This window comes from Onychostoma macrolepis, chromosome 02 (genome assembly GCF_012432095.1).
Source record: "Onychostoma macrolepis isolate SWU-2019 chromosome 02, ASM1243209v1, whole genome shotgun sequence".
In the NCBI taxonomy this organism is placed as follows: Eukaryota; Metazoa; Chordata; class Actinopteri; order Cypriniformes; family Cyprinidae; genus Onychostoma; species Onychostoma macrolepis.
This window is the reverse complement of record NC_081156.1, coordinates 32,888,889-32,911,260: the sequence shown is the minus strand read 5'-3', so window position 1 is coordinate 32,911,260 and position 22,372 is coordinate 32,888,889. Positions and strand designations below refer to the sequence as shown.

At 35.2% G+C, this 22,372-nt stretch overlaps 1 protein-coding gene across 2 annotated transcripts in view; it reads right to left on the bottom strand.

Annotated features, from left to right (window-relative positions):
- Positions 1-22,372, bottom strand: part of LOC131520511 (CUGBP Elav-like family member 5) — a 183,483-nt gene that overhangs the window by 36,786 nt on the left and 124,325 nt on the right. For both annotated transcript variants that reach the window (XM_058744797.1, XM_058744806.1), the window contains 3 exons: positions 10,656-10,784; positions 9,028-9,107; positions 3,106-3,264 (listed from right to left, as the gene is read on the bottom strand). In XM_058744797.1, coding sequence (XP_058600780.1) covers positions 3,106-3,264; positions 9,028-9,107; positions 10,656-10,784 — 368 coding nt within the window. The remainder of the gene's footprint in view (positions 1-3,105; positions 3,265-9,027; positions 9,108-10,655; positions 10,785-22,372) is intronic.

Here is a 22,372-nt window from a genome sequence, read left to right as displayed (position 1 = left end):
TCCTCTTTTGAACACTCTGCTGAGTCAGAGTTGGCAATCTTTATGAAACTGTTCTGAAACCACAGCACACTTTTCAACCAGCTCAACCAAAACTGCTGACAAAAAGAACCACAATTCCAGAAATCTTCCTAAAAAACTCTCATGCTATTATGCAAATGCTGTTGGCAGGATGTATAATCCAAACACTTCCTGTTCGGGATAACAGAGCTGCCTGTGTGCTGCCGTATCACACTATGACCAAAATTAATAGTCTATTTCACTTAGTGTACGTGTAAATGTGTGTGTGAGAGAGTGTGTGTTCGTTTGCTTCCTCTAGGGCAGGATTTCACTGTTTAAGGCAATGTTTGAAGTGCTACTCATTCCCATTTAAATAATCCACATGCAAAAAACTGAGAGTCTGAACCTGCAGAGTGAACTGGGTTTGTGTTCTGTAATGTACTTTGCATGTATCTAGAATGAACATACTGTAAATCTGCACATGCGAATGCTAGGTTTGTGTAGATAACTAACATATGAAGAGGTCGTCAGTTTAACTAACATTCATTTGCTCTCTACTCACTCTCCATTTGATGCAATTGTTGTCTAAAATATTTTTTTTTATGGGTTGTAGCACATATAACTTTTTATTTATGCTAGTTGCCAAGGCAACATTTCTCATTTTCAACTAAATAACTAACGTATAAATAAAATAAATAACACTTTCTCACACAATATGATGAGCATTTGAACATATTTTTCCAGACTGTAAATTAAATAATACATTTTTAATACTTCTTTTTGTCATCAAAAACCAAACCTTTTGATATCTGACAGTTGCTTTTATTTTAATATATACAATTTGTATCATTTTCATTTATTTTTATTGATATTTTTGAACTCGTCATCAAATCAGGTAATATTAGGCCTTTTTTTTTTGCAAATCAGCTGACTTTTTTTTTTTTTTTTCAAGATGCAGGACTGTGTATATCCATGATACTAAAATAACACAGAATTTTCATTACACTGCCCCTGAAAATGCAATGCAAACTACGCCATGCATTGCATAGCCTTATGCATTACACTGTGCATTGCATTCTGGCATATTACGCAATGCAACAATGTGTGAAATAGAACTTGCATAGCTATAAGTGTTTCATGTGTGCACAATTCAACTTGTGTGTGTGATTGTACATGTGTGGTTGTATTTACTGTGTACGGGGACACAGAACAGGTGGATGATGGGATACCTGGGGGTTTTCCTTCTGTTGGTTCCATGTTTAGATGTCACAGGAGGAATTGCACACAGATAGCACAGTATGTTCACACACGCGCGGGATAATAAGAGGCAAGCCGCTAACATGGCGAGGAGGCGCACACGGTTCTGGCGAAGGATCATATGGATTATAAAATCAAAGCTGTAGTTTGAAATGTCACACACACACACACATATGCACACACTTCAGCGCAGTGTAATTAAAACTGAACGCCTGCAGGGTATATGCTATATATAGAGCACGGCGCTCCGTTTGACACGTGATACGGATCCTCAAACTTCCCACTTCTGTGAGACTCTATGAGCTGGAAAGTATTTAAAATAGCGGCTAACTTCCACACTATCAGATCACAGGCTTAATCTGTATCTAATGCCGTTATCGTTTCAAGTAATACGCTTATGAATATGCACAGAAATCCATGTGCTTTGAATACATTATCCATTCCATAAATGAAGTGCGATTCATCTAAAGAAGATGAATTACTCAAAGACACATTTGGCTCTTCTAACCACGCTGAGTGTGCCGAACTAGGCCAGGATGATGAAGCTCATAAAAATCATCTTGATATTTTTCAGCCTTTTGATAATATTTGATATATATCTCTATATTTATGTATTTTCTCTGAAACGGCTTAAAAGGAACCATCATTTCACCCAAACAACCGTGGATGCCAAGTCGATTTAAATGATTAATGCAAGAAGTAAAAGAGCAAAAATCTAATTAAAAATAATCATATTTTATACCAAATGGAAAACTGATAATCATTTTCATTTATATGCACCTAAATAATCATATAAAGTGCATTAAAAACTATTTTTAAATGCTATGCACAGACTTCAGTGAACATTTTAATTGACTGACACAAACTGAATAAATCAGAGCTTTGAACTAACCGATTAATGCAAGAACACAGCAAAAATCTAATTAAAAATAATCATGTTTTTCACTAAATGACATAGGAAGACTGATATTTAATTATTTTCATTTAAATGCACATAAATAATCATACAAAGTACATTTAAAGACTTTTTACATGTTACACGCACACTTTAGTGAATACTTTTCAACGATTGATTGAATCAGAGTTTTGCACTAGTTGATTAATGCAAGAAATGAAACCGCAAAAAACTAATTTAAAATGATGTTTTTCATTAACTGACAAGAAAGAATGACATTTAATCATGTCATTTATGTGCAACTACAAACTTTTTTAAATACTACATCCAAACTTTAGTCAACATTTTATTGTATCAGAGTTTTTATCTGATTCATAGAAATGAATCAAACTTACCAACTCTAATGCCATGTTTACCAAAGTTTAAATATGAACAGCTATTAAAATCTCATACTTGTAAGGCGCATGTGTGAAAAACAAAACTGGCCTCTTGACACTTTAGTCTTTAGGAAACGTAATGGCCAAATAAAAGCTGCTTATTTTTATACTTATATTCAGACGTACTCTGAATATTTATTATTTCACTCAGCTCTACTGCAAACACATGAACTCAAAACCACAGGTTACAAAAGTGTCCTTTATAATCAAAACCAAATACTCAAAATGCAAATAAACCATAAAAACCGCACGCTAAATCAATTCGATTCATGTTACTTAGTCCGATGGGATCAAGAGTTCAAATTGCACGGGAACTCTTGGGTTTTTCTGCAAGTATTCATGGGTCGGGAATTGAAATTATGTTAATGCATTATTCAGCAGCGTAGCGAGAGCGAAAAACGGCTTCAGACAAGGACAGTGGTCATTAATCTGAGGCTGTGCAGCACAAATGCACAAGACAATGTGTGTTTGATTCTTTAGGCCCTCTAGACACGTGCAATGCATGTTGTGTGTGCTCACCGCGTGTGTGTAAGTACTGTAGGTGCTGCTGTAGGTGCTGAACGGCAGGGCCACGGTGGGGTTGAAGATGCCAAACTGGCCGACCATCTGTTGCATGCGGCGTATGGTCCTCTCTTTATCAGTGTCAGCGAACTTTACCACCAAACTCGACGAAGCTCCCTGCGAGAGACACATGGACAGTTGTACAGTTACACTGCAACATGCACATACACATGAATGAAAATCATCATATTCTACACTTTTGTAGCATTTTTCATTTTGCAGCAAATGTTAGTGTCTCAACTCAGTTTCCAAATTTAAGCCGTTATTCGCTGATCATCTTTCCATGCAAGTAAGCGGTGATCTGCTGCAAGGAGAGTTAGGATGTACTATATGTCAAGATTTGCAGTGAAAATCTTACATTTGGACCGAAATGCGGTTCCTCACATACTGTAAAGCTGTTGTAAGACTTAAAAAGATGAAAAATATAGCCACAAGTTGTATGGAGTGCTTTTATGGTGCTTTTGTGTCCCTTTCAAGTTTATTTTTGTTAACAAAAAAATGCTGTAGACACATTTCTCACTCAAAATGGTAAATAAATTACAAAAAAACAACAAACAAAATGTTGAATTAAACTAGATTTTTTAAGTTAAAAGACTAGTATATAGTATTTTCTTGTAAAATTTCTTAGAAAAATCTTCATAGTATAGTATATTAGAAACATGTTTGTTAACTGAAATGAAGCTGAAATAAACTATAAATATTAGATAAATCACTTAACTAAACAAATATTTGAACAAATAAGTATAAAATAAACACTAAAACTGAACTAAAATGAAAATTGAAATAAAATGTATTAACCGAAATAGTGATATAAAAAACTAATAAAACCCCCATTAATCTAAAATAAAACTGAAAATATAAAAATAAAATGTCATTCAAAATATTAATAAAAACAAAATAGTATATAAATATAACTAAACACAAATTTTCAGGCTGTTCTTCACATAAAGCTCTTGCATAACAAAAAACAAAACAAAACAAGGAATACAATAGCAATAATAGCAATAAGATCATAAATAATAAATAAAAACTAAAATTAATACTGCAATAAAAATAAATTAACCCTTAATAGTAATATTTAAAGAAAATTATAAAAATTACAAATGAACATAACAAAACATCTAACTAAAATTAAATAAACAAACTAAAAATATAAATATAAAAACATAAAAAGCTAATTTGAAATATTAATATAAACTATAGGCAATTAGTATATAAATAATAAAATAACACTTGTCCCTTTTGAAATGTCAAACCATCAGTCCTCTTTTATTGTTAACTGCATGCAAAAATTTTAGAAGAAAGAAAATCATATAGGTAATCATACAATTGTTTTTGCAGTGTATAGCAAAATCTCTGTCACCGGTTATTTCTCCAACCCCATCATTTTTCTATTTCTTGTGCTCTCTCGGTGCTAATAAAAAGTGCAGTGCCACATCTCACAATCGCACACACGCAGACTCATTAAAAGGCTCTTGATGATTTACTGCACCGCTTGACCTTTCGTGTGTTGGGCCTCTCTGACCCGCTAAACCAGCACGAGATCGATCGGCCCTAAAGGCCACAATATTCCCCTCATCTCAGAGACTCTGAAGATCTGGACCTCTGGGGATTCCATCAAAAGCCTACACAGTACTTCAATGTAGATTTATGGGTGAAAGTGAGCATCATACTGAGGGGCCGAGCACTTGAAGTGAGCACTCTGAAGTATGTGTGCATCCTACACAATGACATACGTCACTGCCACTTTGGTCTAAATTAGCATTGATTTTGAAGTAGCCAAAAACATCTAGTATTTTTATGTGAAGGTCTAAAAAGCGAGACCGCCAGAACAGGTTTGAGATCTGACACTGAACATCAATGTGACAAACTGTAAAGTGATGCTGAAATATATTAATGCATTAAAATTGGTATGGTGGAAAGTGTCGCTCTGTAGGACTCAAACAAACTGTAAGGCTGAGCTGTTAATGAGGCCTTTGCTAACTCAACGCATGGCTCTGAATGTGTAATGAGGAACTATTAAAATGTCCCTGAAACTCAGTACAGCTAAACGCTCTCTCGCTGGCTCTGTTCCAAAACCTAGTGAGCTGTCTACATAGTCAGCAGCCTTCACACGCAGCATGCAAACTAATATGGAACCAGTTTGGAATGCACAGCATTAACAGCAAATGCACCAAACTAAATCGTTATGTTTTCTTCATGTTTTCATGTATCGAGGCATCATTTAATTGATCAAATATGTTGCAATATTGTGAAATATTATTACAATTTAAAATAACTGTTTTCTATGTGAATATATAATACAATGTAATTTATTCCTGTGATGCGCAGCTGAATTCAGCATCATTACTCTTCAGTGTTGCATGATCCTTCAGAAATTATTCTAATATGCTGATTTGCCGCTCAAGAAACATTTCTGATTATTATCAATGGTGAAAACAGTTGTGCTTCCTAATGTTTTTACGAAAACCATGATACAGTTTTCTTCAGAATTCTTTGATGAATAGAAAGTTCAGAAGAACAGCATTTATTTGAAATCGAAACCTAACATTATAAATGCCTTTACTGTCATTTTTGATACATTTAATGCATCCTTGCTGAAAAAAAGTATTAATTTCTTCCAAAAAAAAAACTTTTGACCTGTAGTCTCTGTGATTCATTTTTAATTCAAACATTGCATATAAAAAGAAAGAATTAATAAAAGTGAAGACTGAATCTAATGGTGCTGCTGCTCTGAGCAGTTCGTGATCAGAATCTCCTCATTGATTTAATTCTCTTTTCAAGTCGGATGGGACACCAACCACCAGCTGTTATCTTACCCAGAAATTTGGCAAAAGGTCTAAATCCATAATGAAGGTGCATCAGACAGTGATATTACAAAGATATTCAATAGGTCAAAATAAATGAGGAGAAGCTTTGTGAAAACAATATACCGTAATCACAGACATTGCTATCCGGACGGGATTAGATTTCTCAGAGCAAGTCTTTTGCTCTGAAATTTTGTGCAGGAAAATTACAGACTTGCTTGATTCAGGCAGAATTAAAGTCATAAAGCGAGTTTGTAAAACACACATTTACCTGACCTCCTAGGGGAAACTAGTCTCATTCACCCAATAATGAAAATTTGCAGAAAATTTACTTACCCTCAGGCCATTCAAGATGTAGATGACTTTGTTTTTTCATCAGATTTGGAGAAATGTAGCATTACATCAATGCTCACCAATGGATCCTCTGCAGTGAATGGGTGCCGTCAGAATGAGAGTCCAAACAGCTGATAAAAACATCACAATAATCTCACCACTCCAGTCCATCAGTTAACATCTTGAGAAGCAAAAAGCTGTGTGTTTGTAAGACACAAATCAATCCAACTTTAAATCTATCAATTTGGTTAATAATCCATAATAAAGCTCCCCCCAGTGAAAGAGTCCATCCTCTGTTGCCCTTTGACATCAAAATCCAAAAACTGTTTTGTACTGTTTTTCTGCATGTAAATGGTGCTTGATCTCCTGATTCAGACGAGTTGGACTTTTGTTTCACTGGAGAAAGCAATGTTATGGACAGAGGAGTCGTATTTCAGCCAAAAGCAGCAGTTTTGAATTTGTTTCTCATAAAACACGCAGATTTTGGCTTCACAAGTCATTAACTGAAGAACTGGAGTGGTGTGGATTACTTGTGGATTATTGTGATGTTTTTATCAGCTGTTTGGACTCTCATTCTGACGGCACCCATTCACTGCAGAGCATCCATTGCTGAGCAAGTGATGTAATGCTATATTTCTTCAAATCTGTTCTGATGAAGAAACAAAGTCATCTACATCTTGAATGGCCTGAGGATGATTTTCCTTTTTGGTGAACTGTTCCTTTAAAATCTTGGCTGCGTAGGCCATTCAAACTCATTTCTCTCACTCATCCATTCTGTCGTCGAGTATGTAAATGCTTTTAATTATCGGTATGCAAAGTGTGTGTGAGGGTGAGATACGGCCTTGAACGTTCATTTGAGGATAATTACTCTCAAGGTTGAGCTGATTTCCAAACACACATTTACAGTGGTTCATCAGAGGCATTTCTCTACCTGTCTTTAGTCTCTGTGAGTGTTTTTTTCCCTCAGTTTGATCATCTGTACTCCTCCCTCTCCTTCTCTTTCTCTCTACTTCTTGTCCTGCTCTCAGGGGATGGAGAAATACACCTCTTTATCTGTCCTTTCAATGTGTGGCAGAGGAATTATTCATCTGAACCTCAGAGTGAGAGAGAGAGGTGGGAAAACATGCAGAATGGGTATGATAAAGAGAGTGAGAGCTGTAGAATAGAGAGGGAATGTTCAGGATAGCATACTAACACTGCTTGCATGCTATATTGCGGCGTGCAGTATGTATGCTGTGAATTTTCTGTGTAAGGAGGAATCTGCAGCATTTTCTGCGCTGATTTTGACCGGAAAGCTGTGGAATTCTGCAAAATAGACTTAAGTTCACCAGAATTCGGAGAAAATTCTGTCTTTATTCATCCAACAACCCTCACGACATTTCAAACATGTATGACTTGTTCTGTGAAGGATAAAATACGAGTTATCATTTGCTTGCAATTAGACCCCCAACCAGGGGCGCAGGAAGATATTTTAGGTTGGGGGTGCTGTACGCAGGGGGGGTTGCGATAGAGGCTATTTACACTAAGTGAAAATAGCAGTATTCTTTAGTGATATGATATTTACACAGTGCAAATAGCTTTAGATTCTATTTATTCTATGTTAAAATAGCAGGATCCTGCTAATTACTTATTGCAAAAAAAGTTAGCCAAAAGGCAGATTCAAACCCCAGTTGATCGTGTCAAAAGGACAATAGTACACACTTTACCATCTGCGCCACTGAATCTGACAATTGGTAACCGTCTTTTGCAAATTTGACTATCCCAATCGTTTGTGGGTGGAGTTAGTGTAAATAGCCTCTTCAAACAACATGGCTATTTGCACTTAAATAGACACTCCGATTTTTGTTTTTTTTATATTCCCAACAATTAAACAGTTGCCCACAGAAAAAAACAGGGGGTGCTGCAGCACTGCCCCCAACTGTGACTAAAGTGTTTCATGATGACATCAGAAAAGTTGCTATAATCCATGTTTATGGAAATCATACAACAGATTTGCTGTTTGTGAGAAACAGACTAAAATTGAATTTTGTGATCAACTTTTAAGATGTTTATACTGTATATAGTTTGTTATTTTGATATATGTTAAAAATACTGCACTTTAATTAGCAGACTGTAGTCTAATATACTTCATGAATGATGTTTAATAACTTTAAATATTAAAATTAATATTATGCAGTCCACCTAATTAATATTATCATCTTTGTGCACATTAAATATTAATTTAATTTTGCACATTTTAAAATAAGTTAAGATTTACAATTTTAAGTTGAAATAAAACCACTGTAAGATGGTTTGAATATATTTTTCTATATATTAAAAATAATAGCTTAACTAACTTCTAGTTTAACTATTCAAATTAATATTATGCTTGCATATAAATTAACATTTAGTAAGCTAGTGCTCCATTCAGAAGAGAAGGTAAGATGAAACGGAGAGACTGACAGCAGCTCATTTGCACTTATATTGGCACTGAAGCTGTTTGAGCTCAACACATGACAGCTCTGCCTTCAACATCCGCAGTTCATGTGTGCGCTCGCTGTTACACGAACGTGTGTGTTCACAAATGCTATTGTGTCCATTAACTTGTTCAACATTTTAGGTCAAAATGCATATGAATGCATAGGTGAAAGTGAACATTATAGGTCATTTACCTTTTGAACGAATGTTTAAAAGCACCTCATACCTCAATTAATATGATCTAATAAAAGCTGCATGTATAAAAGTGTGTGGTTGTACTCACAGGCATGGTCTGACTCCCGTGCAGCCCGCTGATGGCAGACTGAGCCTCGGTGTGTGTTGAAAACTTTACAAAGGCACAACCTGAAAACCACAAACACACACACACACAAAAGAGAAGCAGAGAAATAATGAGGAAGACCGGTGGAGGTTATCAGCAGCAGAGTGTGTGTCTCTGGTGAATGCAACACTGGAGATGAGAGAGAGAAGACGTGCACATGCACACAAACAAAACACTCATTTTACTTTCTCAGAGCACAGTATTATCCATATATACACTGTGTACGATTTATTTAACGAAGTACTGTTTCTAACCCCATAAAGCTTACTGTACAGTATTTGATATGCTAATTTCGAAGGCTCTAAAAGATCGACACGATCAAAACTTTGCTGAAAAACTTATTGGACACAGTCTACTCCGTGCCTTCTGTTGTCTGATTGGCAGTTTAGACTTTTTAGCAAGTAAAAGACCTTTTAGTGTAATGAACTGAAGCAACTTAAATTTACTTGATTGTCAATACATTATTGTTTAAAAAAATCATGAGTCTCAAATATAATCATCAGGCTTTTGACGAATGTTTATTTGTTCATCTCTCAATCATCATTGTACTGCATTGCATTATATATTTTGATCATAAAACGAAACATTTAAATATAATCTTACTAAGACATATTATTGGAGATATAGAGTGGCAACTGATGTTTATATCATTTTATGTAAGCATCTATGCTGTTATAAAGATTACATGTATCAGAATTTCATAATTTCTTGTCAATATAAATATGAGGATCTGCACCAAATTTCATATTTTTGCCCTGTTTGAGCCTCTTAATAAAATACACATCACATATGAACTCCATATTCTCACTATATCAGACTATATGAGCCATAAAAGCTATTTGTATCAAATATGATGCGCAAACAAAAACACATGCAAAATTTTATTTTTATATTTTGTCAAAAGTTTCAAAATCTCTTCCATTTGGAAAAAAAAAAAAAAAAATATATATATATATATATATATATATATACATATATATATTAGACTATTAATTTACATGTCAGGCTTTACAGTGGTAAAGATCACAGCATATCCGTGCAGTGGAGGGTCACGGTGCAGCTGATCATCAAATCTTCATGATTTCGTGTTGAGCTCACTTCGTTTCTCTCTTCACACTTTTCAAACACGATTGACCTCTCTGACATAACTCCCCTCTTGCTCTCCCTTAATGGACACAGCGATAGCAGTCTGTGTAAATAATTCCTGCCCGGACTGAGCCGGGGTTTGTCAGGTGATATCGGCCCCCGCCGCCCTCCAGAATGGATTCTGCCATGTTAGCGCTGAGAAACCCCATCACATGTCGGCTTGACGGGCGCGTGTTCGAATAGACTGACGTGGTGAAATTGAATGTGTTAATGAAAGCACTTCTCAAGGTTGAACGCTGCTTTTCTGTTTGTTTGTTTTGACTTTGTATTTTTCTGTAGAAGGTCACTATTTTTTTATCAGCTCAGAATATAAAATACACCTCAGACTTTACCCTGAAAGAAACTCGGATGTCTGTCATTCACTAGCGAGCTCATAAAACTGCTGTGACTGCTGAAGAGAGATGAAAGGAGGAACTAAAACTCACCTTTACTGTTTCCATCAGGGCCTCGTAATACGGTGCACTCTTCAATCACTCCGTAGGGCTCAAACAGGCGGTACACGTCCTCTTCTGTCTGCTGCTTATTCAACATGCCTACAAACAGCTTCCTGTCCTCTGAAACACAAACACACAAAGAGAATATAAACTTCTACTGTATCTTCTTCGCACACAAAAATGGCAAGAGGACAGGAAATCATAGAGAAGATTCGATATTTAGGCCACAAAAATCCAATTTGCAGTTTGCAGACTGAATCATAGTCCTGGATACTGTCAAATAATCTTTGTTCGCTGCGCTTAAAAACAAATATATGACACAGTCCAATTCACAAACAAATGACTCTTTTGAGCTGATTCTTTAAAAAGACTCACCAACTGCCTCTTAACCGTTTGAATCACTGTAATGAATGATTCACTGAATCAGAGCAGTTACTAAATCACATCAGATTCACTAAATGATGTCAGAATCAAAAAGTATACTATATAATGTACAATACATATTATATGATATTTAGATGTTTTAACAAATACATAAAAAAAAGCTTTTTTGTCATAGGCTATACTTATGAATAAAAATAAATAATGCAAATATTACAGTCCAAATAAAAATATTTTAAACATTAATATTTTTTTTTAAATGCATAAAAATGAACTAAAATAGTAAAAAAAAAAAAAAAAAAAACAGTACAAAATGTTACAGAAATATTTTTCTTTTGTAAAACATGTTCAAACATACTGGAGTCTGAATTCTATCATAAGCTCTGGTTTGTGCATGTGACAGCCTCTGCGAGTTTCCAGGCCTGATGCTGCAGCAGACTTTATCATCTTTATGAGTCCAGGTCTGGTCTCTCCCCATCAGCACTGAGCTATATACAGCAACACACTAACGGCCAGAGACACAGACGGAGAGCTGCGTCTATATAAAGCATCTATAAACCGCCATCAAGAGCTATGCAAGGCCAAAACCTGGACACACACACACACACTTTATGGCCCTGATGGAAACAGTAAAGGCTACACCTCCTTCACTAAGCTCTCCTCTGGGATGTGTTACAGCTGTGAAGCTTTCACTTAGCTGTAGAAAACACTCACATGTATCCCAGCACTGTAACACCTTATCCCAGAATACAAATATATGCAAATATATTTGGAAAATATAGTTTGGAACAATTAAGATTTTTTTAAATGTTTTATTATTATTTTTTTTAATGTTATTTTAAGATACCTTAAAATATACCTTGAGATATTATTTTTATTTTATTTTAATATTACATTATATACATAATATATTTTTTATTAATACTGTTGTGTGTTTTAGTCATTTTTGTGTTTTAGTCATTTTATTTTAAATATAAATCTAAAATTGTATATATGATTTTATTTATATATTTTAAAAATCAAATCATTATATATATATCAAATATTAAAATACCTATTATGAAAAAAAATATATATATATATATATATATATATTAATCATCATAATGGGTCTGATTTAGGGAGTATTTTAAATAGGTATGATAGGTGTGTGGCCGGTGGATCTCCATCAGATTGTGAACTGTTGACCACATGATGGAGTATCACAAATCCTGGTGTTTGTCCTTGCCGTGCAGCATCCCAGTAGAAATCAGTGCTTTCTTGGTGTTCACACTGTAGTGTACGTGCCCTGAGTTTGAGTCTGGTTGTTGATGCGCTGCTTGTGTTACAGATACAGAAATAAACACACACCAGCACAGCATGTATAAAACAACAGACTCTCGGCACCGAAACGCTCATACATACAAACATCTCACAGCGACACACACGTTCTTACCATCCAAACATGCATTCCCACTGCTGTTTACCCTTGAATCCAAGTTGCATCATCTGTGTATGTGTGTGTGTGTGTGTGTGTGTGTTCAGTGCTTTGGAGCCAGTAAGTCTTTGAGAGCTCTCTCTCTCTCTATCAGTCTTTCTGCGCTGCTGGTTGCAGACTATTGCAGTTGAGTTGCAGTGCTGCGGATCTGTGACCTGTAGCCTTTAATGAGAGAAACTGCCTCACACACACACACACACACACACACACTGCCTGAAACACAGGCAATACGCTGAAATTCTGCTGGGTTTACTTGCTGTTGCTCTCTAGAAATGGACTCATAGGAAAGAGAAATCACGACGAAATCTCTTTGTTATTTCAATTGTGGCCTCTTGACAGCAGTGGAAACAAATGGAGAATAAATGGACACGTTTGCTTAAGTCTCTTGTTTCTCAGATAAAATCAAACATCTCTACATTCTCTGAGGAGATTTTAAAAATTTCTCATACACTGTACTATAAAGTCATTTTAGTTTTTATTTTAATATTTCTATATATATTTAGTTTTTTTAAATAGTTTTAATAATTTAATTACTAAAACTAGTTGCCAATGCAACATTTCTAATGTTCATTTAAGTTTACATTTTTTTTCATCTAATATTTAAATTTACCTAATGTTATCTTATTTCAGCTTCATTTAAATTACCAAAAATATTTTTAATAGTTTTAGTTAATAATAACACCAAGATACCCAAGTCTGAAATCATTTTGAGATTTTAATATAAACTCAAAGATTTCTCATCAAATGATCTGGGCTGCCCCACATTCCCCACATTTTTAGCTCTATATTTCACTATAGTTCAATATCCTATTATATGTGAAATCAGTTTTATTCCTGTCTATATTCTGAACGTTTTTACAGAGGGGTTTGCTCATATAGCATTTGCCTGATTTTACACAACATTTTATCTAAACATATGGTGGAAATGTATTTATTTCTGATTTATGGAATGATAAAATGAGACATCCAAAATCCTGTCAGACTGTAATATGTCAACAAAATGCATATAGTTCAAAATGCATAAATAGTTCAACTTTTTACCCTATTCACCTGGGGTGTTTTTAAGAAATCAGAGGTAAAACATCAGCCACGCAAAATTCTGAAAAGAAAAAATTTATATTTGCAAGACGAAATGACTATAAAATAGAATTTAGTAATTTTAGGAGAAACATCTGGGATAAAGTTAAAGATTAAATGAAAGCAACTAAAATCTCCATTAAAACGGAATTGTGCAACCACTCAGAATAGCACAGCTCCTAAACGCTTAAAACTAACAGATAATCCTGTCCATCTAGACGAGATGCTCAAACAAACAACAGCGTTTTGTAAGCACTGCAGTCCCAGTGTTTTGGGAAATCAACCTTACTTAAAAGTTGTCTCTGCATATTAAGCTGGGACAGGAGAAAGTATTTTAACATCAGCATCTCGAGAGCAACCTGTGCGCAATAAAACGCTCCTCTTGGGAACTGTCACTTTGATTGACAGACGCACTCAATTGCTGATGATGCAGATAAATTACCTTATCCGTCAATAAACGCATACTACAGAGACACCATATTTACAATTTATATTAGACCACTGAAGCGTCTCTCTCGCTCTCTCTCTCTTGTGCCAGATCCTGCTGGCCACAATTCTAATTATCCGCACAGACCCCCTCATTTGCTTCTCATTAGCATGTTGAATATTCATGAGTCTAATCTGTTAGCCCCTCCCTCCCAGGGGTCCGTCAGAATCTACACACACCAGCTCTGTTTCAAAACCTAGTGATCTGCTTTACACACATGTGCATGGCACCTCGAAACTGAATGATTTGATGCCTTAAAGGAACAGTTCACCCACAAAATGAAAATTTGTTGAAAATATACTCCATCCAAGACGCAAATGAGTTTCTTCATGGGAATAGACTTGGAGAAATGTAGCATCACTTGCTCACCAATGGATTCTCTGCAGTGAATGGGTGCCGTCAGAGTCTTTTAACTTTAAACAGTCACTTCTGGCTAAAATATGAGTCTATAATCCATAATCACCCTTCCTCCAGTGAAAAAGTCGATCTCCTGTTGTCTCTCACATCAAAACCCACCCTCAAATTTATTTAGAACTGTTTTGGCTTGTAAACAGTGCTTGATCTGTGCAGATTTCTCACCTGATTCAGACGAGATGACTTTTTCATTGGAGGAAGCTGTATTATGGATAGAGGACTCATTTTAACTGGAATCAATGGTTTGAAGTTCGTTTTGATGATACGTCTAGATGGATTTGTTTCTTACAAACACTTTTCACTTCACAAGATGTTAACTGATGGACTGGAGTGGTGTGGATTAATTGTGATGTTTTTATCAGCTGTTTGGGCTCTCATTCTGACGGCACCCATTCACTGCAGAGCATCCATTGGTAAGCAAGTGATGTAATGCTACATTTCTACAAATCTGATGAAGAAACAAACTCATCTTCATCTTGAATAGCCTGAGGGTGAGTATATTTTTTTTAGTTTTAATACAACTGTTACTTTAAAAAGATGTCTAAAAACAGAGCTATTGAATAGGGTTTCAAGCATTGGAAAAGCACTTCCTTTTCATTTCTTTAGAGCGTGTGCATTAATGTGTGAGGAAAAACCCATTGATTATTGTTCTGTGAGCTCTCAGACACAAGAAAGAGAAAGACATCAGAGAAATGAGTGGAAGAGAATGGAGAAACGGCAGAGGCTGAAGGGACACGGGGAAAAGCGGGAAAGGAAGGAGAGATGATGCAAGGATGAGTTAAACGCGAGCAGTCATGAGCTCTGCTGCTTTGTGCCGGAGGGAACGTTAATGTTCAAGACCTGTTTGGCAATAAAGGACACACACACACACACACACACACTCCAACACACGTTTAAAATGTGCCATTGGGGTTTGGAATAAAAATGGGAAACGGTGTGAGTGGAGTTTATCTGAAAAATGAGTTTATATAGGGTGAGAATACGCCCTCTTTTTCCTGGCTGGGATTTCTAAATTGCTTAAAATGTCTGGGTTTTGGTTCCCAAAAGAACCTTTCAGTGATCAGTTCTTAAGAGAAGCATTTTTCTTAGTGTGAAGAACATTTTAATAATCTAAAGAACCGTTTTCCACTATAAAGAACCTTTTGTGGAATGAAAAGATTCCATGGATGCTAAAGGTTCTTCATCGATGCCAATAAAGACACTTTATTTTTAAGAATGTAATTGCGTGAAGAATGTTTCTATCATTAGCTATTGAAGCAGACTGCCTCATTTCTCCAAAAATCCCATTGTACAAAGTCATGTCAACAAATCCGATTTTAGCAAACCAGAACTCTCACTGCGACTCACAGGCCGAGACCAACTCAAAGTGTTCTGACTGGCTAAACAATCGTGTGTTTATGGGCCAGTGACAGGTGTGATTTCTCAGGACACTTATTTCAGTGATGTGTGTCAGGTAGTGGGACATTTTCTGTATGCTGTTCCATAAAAATATTGCTTACGGCACATTTAAATAATACAACCTAAAGTATTTCACACTCGCACACACGCACAGGCACACTGTTTTGCTCAGCATGTAATCTCGGTTTGCCTCAGACTGACAGAAAACTCGCCGCAGATCAAATAAACGCCTTTATTAATAAATCAGGAGACATTAGAGTCTGTCAAACAGCGTTTGATGATGACAGAGCGGCGGGCAGAGACTCCAGCGAAACACTGAGATTTTCTACAGCGCTCGGACACTTCATCCGTCTGTTCTTCATCCATAAAGCATTTCACTGTGACATCACATCAGACACAACCAGATGATCTGCACCCGTTTAAAGATGCGGCCAAAAAAATGAGAGTAGATTTTGATCAAATGTGACAATAAAGCCATTTATAACGTTGCTAAAGTTTTCTATTTTTAAATAAATGCAGTTCTTTTGAACTTCCTATTTATCTGAACAAAACACATCAAAGTTTCCACAAAAATATAAAGCAGCACAACTGTTTTCAGCATTGTAAAAAATCAGAAATGTTTTTTGAGCAGCAAATCAGCATATTAGAATGATTTCTGCAGGATCTTGTGACAATGAAGAATGGAGTAATGATACTGAATATTCACAGTAATAAATTACATTTCAAAATATATTATAATAGAAAATGTTATTTTAAATTGCAAAAATATTTCTAAATATTTTTACTGTATTTAAAATAAAATAAGTGCAGCCTTGGTGAATATATAAGATACATATACATGGCCCATACTGTATATATATAAATATAAATATATATATATATATATATATATATATATATATATATATGGGCCAGATTTACTAAACGGGGCAAATTACTGTTAGAGCGCAATTCTATAAAAGTGCCGATGGGAGGGGAAAATTCTGCGTGTGATTTACTAACAATGCGCACAATAAAGAACACAGACGCAGCCAGATCATTTCCATGATGACCAGCGCAATCTATTAAGAGCAGTGCAAATTGCTGACATGCTTTTTTTGCATGTTAAATAATGGAGCAAATTTGACAGTAATATGACAAGTGCAAAAGTTAGTAAATCGGGTTGCGCGATTACTCTCCTCCCATAAATTTCACATCTGAAAGGGAAACTACTACAAATGCATCTATAGTTAATTTCTGTAATTACATTTATAATTACACTGTTGAGCCATCCCTTACACCTTAACCCACCCTTAAACCTACGCATACCTCCAAACCTGTCCCTAACCTTACCCATATCTCACCTCAATAGCAGCAAAAGTGTTTTGCAATACAATATGACCATAATAAGTACATTGCATTTTTTGGTGTAAGTACATAATAGTTAAGGCCACCTAATATAAAGTGTGACCCTGTGTGTCTTTAGTGAATCCCGACAGTACTATTTTAATGCCAAAAGACAGTTTGCGCTGGCTCAACCTGGCCCTATATATATTGTGATCTTAAAGTGCTATTTCCATCTGATTTAATACAAAAATTTGCTGGTATAAGTGACTCTATTTAGGTTCATTCAGTGATGTTAACAATACTTTTTACTCGAATGAAAGAAGCTAATTTTAGGTTGATTTTTAGGTTACAATTGATATCAGTTTCAACACACACACACACACAAACAAACACACACACACAAATATTTCTGTAAACAGAACATATTTCTTGTAAAGACTGCAGAGTTTTGGAAAAATCATAGGTGTACAGTTAAAAGCTGCATGGTTATTAGTTTTTTCCAAATAGCATCTGCATTGCAGACCAGTCTAATATTTACAACTCTTACAAAAGTCATAATCTAGGTGCAATTTAGTGCACAAGACCTCACCGACGGACTACTATAGGAATATATGAGCTGCCCTTTTCACCCTAATTTCAACAGACAGCAGGAGCGAGACACACTCCTCACAGCTGCAGATCCGGGACAGGCCGTCCGGCAGGTGTACACTACAAATCTGCAGAACAGCGTGATTTCAGACTTTCAAGTCTTTATGTGTCTGTTCTCGACTGAGACGGGAGTATGAACCTGCTCTTGACACAGAAATCAAACCGGCTCATGTGTGTGTGTGTGTGTGTGTGTGTGTGTTTGTGTGCAGACAAAGACAAAGAAAGAAAAGCCTTTAATCTGTGAGGAGAACAGTCAGCGCTTTACATGGAGAGAAACAAGGTGGTACATTTCATGCATGGAGGGTTTAAATTGCTAAATTGCTCAGATTAACCCTGACCTTCAGCTCAAACCCTGATCAAAACCACCAAACATCAATCACTGATGGAACTTCAGTCAGACATAAACAGACATTAAATGAGAGCAGAATGAGTCGTGTATAGATGGAACTGCTATTTGATGTTCATTCAAATCTTTAGATCTTCAAATCTTCATCCAAGCTGCTTATGAAGTTGACTTGAGTTTGAATCTGGTCTGCGTATCATTTTATGATACCTCAAACTCTTTTAATGTTACCTTGCAAAGTCATATTTCATAGTAAAATATGGCAACAAACTTAAATAAATTGAGTTGAACTGATAAAATGACTAAAACTGACAAAAAATAAGCTAAAATTAAATTAAAATAAAAAAGCAATACCAAAAATACAACAACAACAAAAAAAGGCAAATAAATAAATTAATAAATAAAACTACTTCCGCTAATTCAAAACATCAATAAATAACACTAAAATAACACTGCTTTTTAGTATCGGCAGTACACAGATTATGGTGACAGTTTAACAAATCTGTTTTTGTTGTTGTTGTTTTTATTTGATATATTGTTTGCAATTATATTTTTTGTTATTCATTTTCTTACAAGCCGTTTATTTGTCTTGAATAATTAACTTAAAAAGCCTGAAGCAATGTTTACTTCACTGAATAACAGTTATAGGCTTCTTATGAATGTTTTCATTTAACGTGTTAATATTTATATTAAAATTCTTAAATAAAGAATATTGTGCATATGGCATCGAAACTGATGTTCTTCTGCATTCATATGAACTCCTGAAATGTAGGTATATCATGTCAAGCCCGGGGACGTGCAGGTATTGAGAAAGGAGCTTGTGTCCTAGAAACTAAAAACGGAATGGCAAATGCTCTGACGCGCCGCTCATCTACTGTAATGCTGTCATTTCAGAAGTGAGGAGGATCAAATATTCATCTTAGCAGAGAAATCTAGCCGAGCTCCTCAAACCTCCTCTCTCTCCTGTATAAAACCAGATCAGCTCAATCTCTCTTCCCAGCTGAGCCCAGCACACACACACACTCATAGTAAGGCCCGTCTCAGATGGCCTGCTGGGAAGGTCCCGCTCAGAGCTGGAGTGTAATTATTCCATATCAAACCATCCACTCCATGGGAATACAGTGAGCTTGCTATGACAATACAACTGTACTGTAGTGATGTTTGTTCACTGTGGCCTTATAAGTGATTCTGTAAGGACATTATATTCAGATGCTATTGTGTTCAAATGACACAGAATATGGAAGTAGCTACAGCAACAATATGGTGATACTTATTACTATATAAATTATGGGTTGGTTGGTTGGTTTGTTTGATTGATTGCGGTGTATGTGCACTCAGATTTAACACACTAACATACACAAAGCCATCAAGGTGGTTGAAAACACATCCAGAGAGTTAACCGCTCTCATTCCCTTTCATCTCTGCAGCTACTTTGAGTCATTTAGCAGGCACTTTTATCTATAGTGACTTGAATTGAGCAACTGCTCAGCTGGTCCATTCAGCCTCGCAACAAGGACACATCTTGCAGCAGACAGTGAATTATTTGTTTCACCTCAAATAAAAATAAGTAAATAAATAAAAGCACTGACAAATAAATGCAATGCCATTTATTAAGTTTTGTTGCAAGTGCCATGTGACTGATTATATTGTATTAAAACTCCTTATTTCTCCAAATAAATAAATAAGTTTAAAATAAGCACTTGCAAAACAGCTAATTTAATATAACAACATTTTATTATATATCAATTTTAGTTTGCAAGTAGCATGTGACTGATCATACTGTATTCAAACTCCTTATTTTACTAAATAAATAAACAAACAAACCGGCAAAACATCTAATATAATAACATTTTATTATATAAACTTTAGTTTGCAAGTGCCATATGACTGATCATACTGCATTAAATTATTTCGCCAAATAAATAAATAAACAAACACTGGCAATTTAATATAACAAGATTTTATTATACATAAAATTTAGCTTGCAAGTGCCATGTGACTGATCATATTGTATTAAAACTCTTAATTACACTAAAGAAATAGTTAAATAAACAAACTGGAAAAACATCTAATATTATAACATTTTATTATATAAACTTCAGTTTGCAAGTGCCACATGACTGGTCATACTGTATTAAAACTCTTAAATAAATAAATAAACTTACTGATAATAGATCTACTATAATAATAATAATATAATAATAATTTTATATTTAGTCAGAACACACGGCTGCTTCTGTAGATAGACGGATTTTGCCCACATTGTGACATAGTTACAGCACCTGCAAGACCAACCAATGGTTAGTTAGTTTTGCAGTTACTCCCTGCTGGACAGGTGCTGTAACTACAATCCTCCAAAATCCTCTAAAATGATGTCTTCCAAAATTCTTCAAAAGATGGTCAAAACTGGAAAATAGTGCTGATTTGTGCAACACAGCAAATGCTCACCATAAAATAATGCATTTTTAAAAAAATGACCAATTGTGATCAAAGAAAGTGCAAAAGTACAGAGCGCTCTATACACGCTTTGGATGAGGCAATCAGTTTATAACTATATATTTTGCACCTGCTTATACTTACATCAAAATGCAGACGTTAGCATTTCACAGTTCTTTCGTGGACGTGCGCTGACACCTGCTCTCTAAACGCAGACCTCTCTGAGCCGAGATGTGAATTCCCAGCGCCGCTTTAACATGAATGAACTCACACTGGAGTCAAAGAGACAGAGCGGATGGGAGCTCCCATCCATCATCTCATGACGGCCTGACACCAGGCCTTATGAGGGAGCAGAGATGCTCGCGGAAAAACACACATGTGCTCCAGCAAAGCAATAGAGGCTCGTAATGAGTCTGTGTGGATGGCAAATATGGAGAGAAAATGAATTCATTTGTTCATATTATCATATACTGACATGTGCTGTGATGGGAATCACTAGGTATATAAACACGCAAACACACACACACACACACACACACACACACACGCACCCACAAGGCGGTGTGTGTGGACACTGTTATACGTGTGTCTGAGAGAGTCAATATATTGACACTTGAAAATCATGCTGTCTGTTCCATAACATCTTCTTCCATCTTCATTGACAATCATTCATCAGATTGTTTGTTTCAAAATGAAAGACTTTCATTTGCTGCCTCTGTGTTTGTGTGTGTGTGTGTGTGATGCACAACAGCAGTCGAGCTGAGTACCAAGGGACAAAAAAGCTACATCAACCCCTGTGAACTGTAAATTGCCTCTATATTTTCTAGGTGATTATTATAGAGACTGGCCTTTATCACACACACATCCTTAGTTTTTAAGAATACTAGACAATTTAATTTTCAATTTTAAAATATAAATGCAACTAAAATAAATAAAATAAATAAATGAATAAATAAAATAAAAATCTGTCATTATTTACTGGCATGACATGGCATGGCATGGCAAAATAAAATAAAAAATAAAATAAAAATAAAATAAAAAATAAAATAAAATAAAATAATGGGGAACAAAATTATGTTTGTGTAAAGTTATATTGCGTAAAATATAACTTTAATATAACTAATATAAAAAATAAATAAAATACAATGAACAAAACAAAATAAAATAAAAATATATTAAAAATAAAATAAAATAAAAAATAAAAGTAAAATAAAATATAAAACAAAACAAAACAAAATGGCAAATAGAATCCCAATAGAAACTGTTTTTAAAAAGTTATATTGTACAAAAAAACAAAACAACATAAAAATGATCAAATAAAATATAAAATAAAATAAGATATAAATAATAAAGAAATATTTATTACAACACAATAATAATAATAATTTCACATACTTTTTTTCAATGGAATACAAAATTCGAATACTACAATACAAGTATTGAGTAAATAGAGTTTAGATAGATAGAACAGATAGAGTGAACTATTCCTTTAATGAGCTTTCAGAATACTCTCTCTGTACATGAATACAGTGATCAGCAGTAATTGGTTTCAGGGTTTGCAGTTCAGATTTAGCCACTTTCCTCTGAGGTGTCAGAAGTTCAATGGTTTCAATGGTTCATCTGAAAACCTTTCTCTCCTATTAAAGGACTCATGTACCAAAGCATCTCCCAGGACCTCCATCTCAACCTAATGTGTTTCATCAGAATGCACAGCTCCTTCT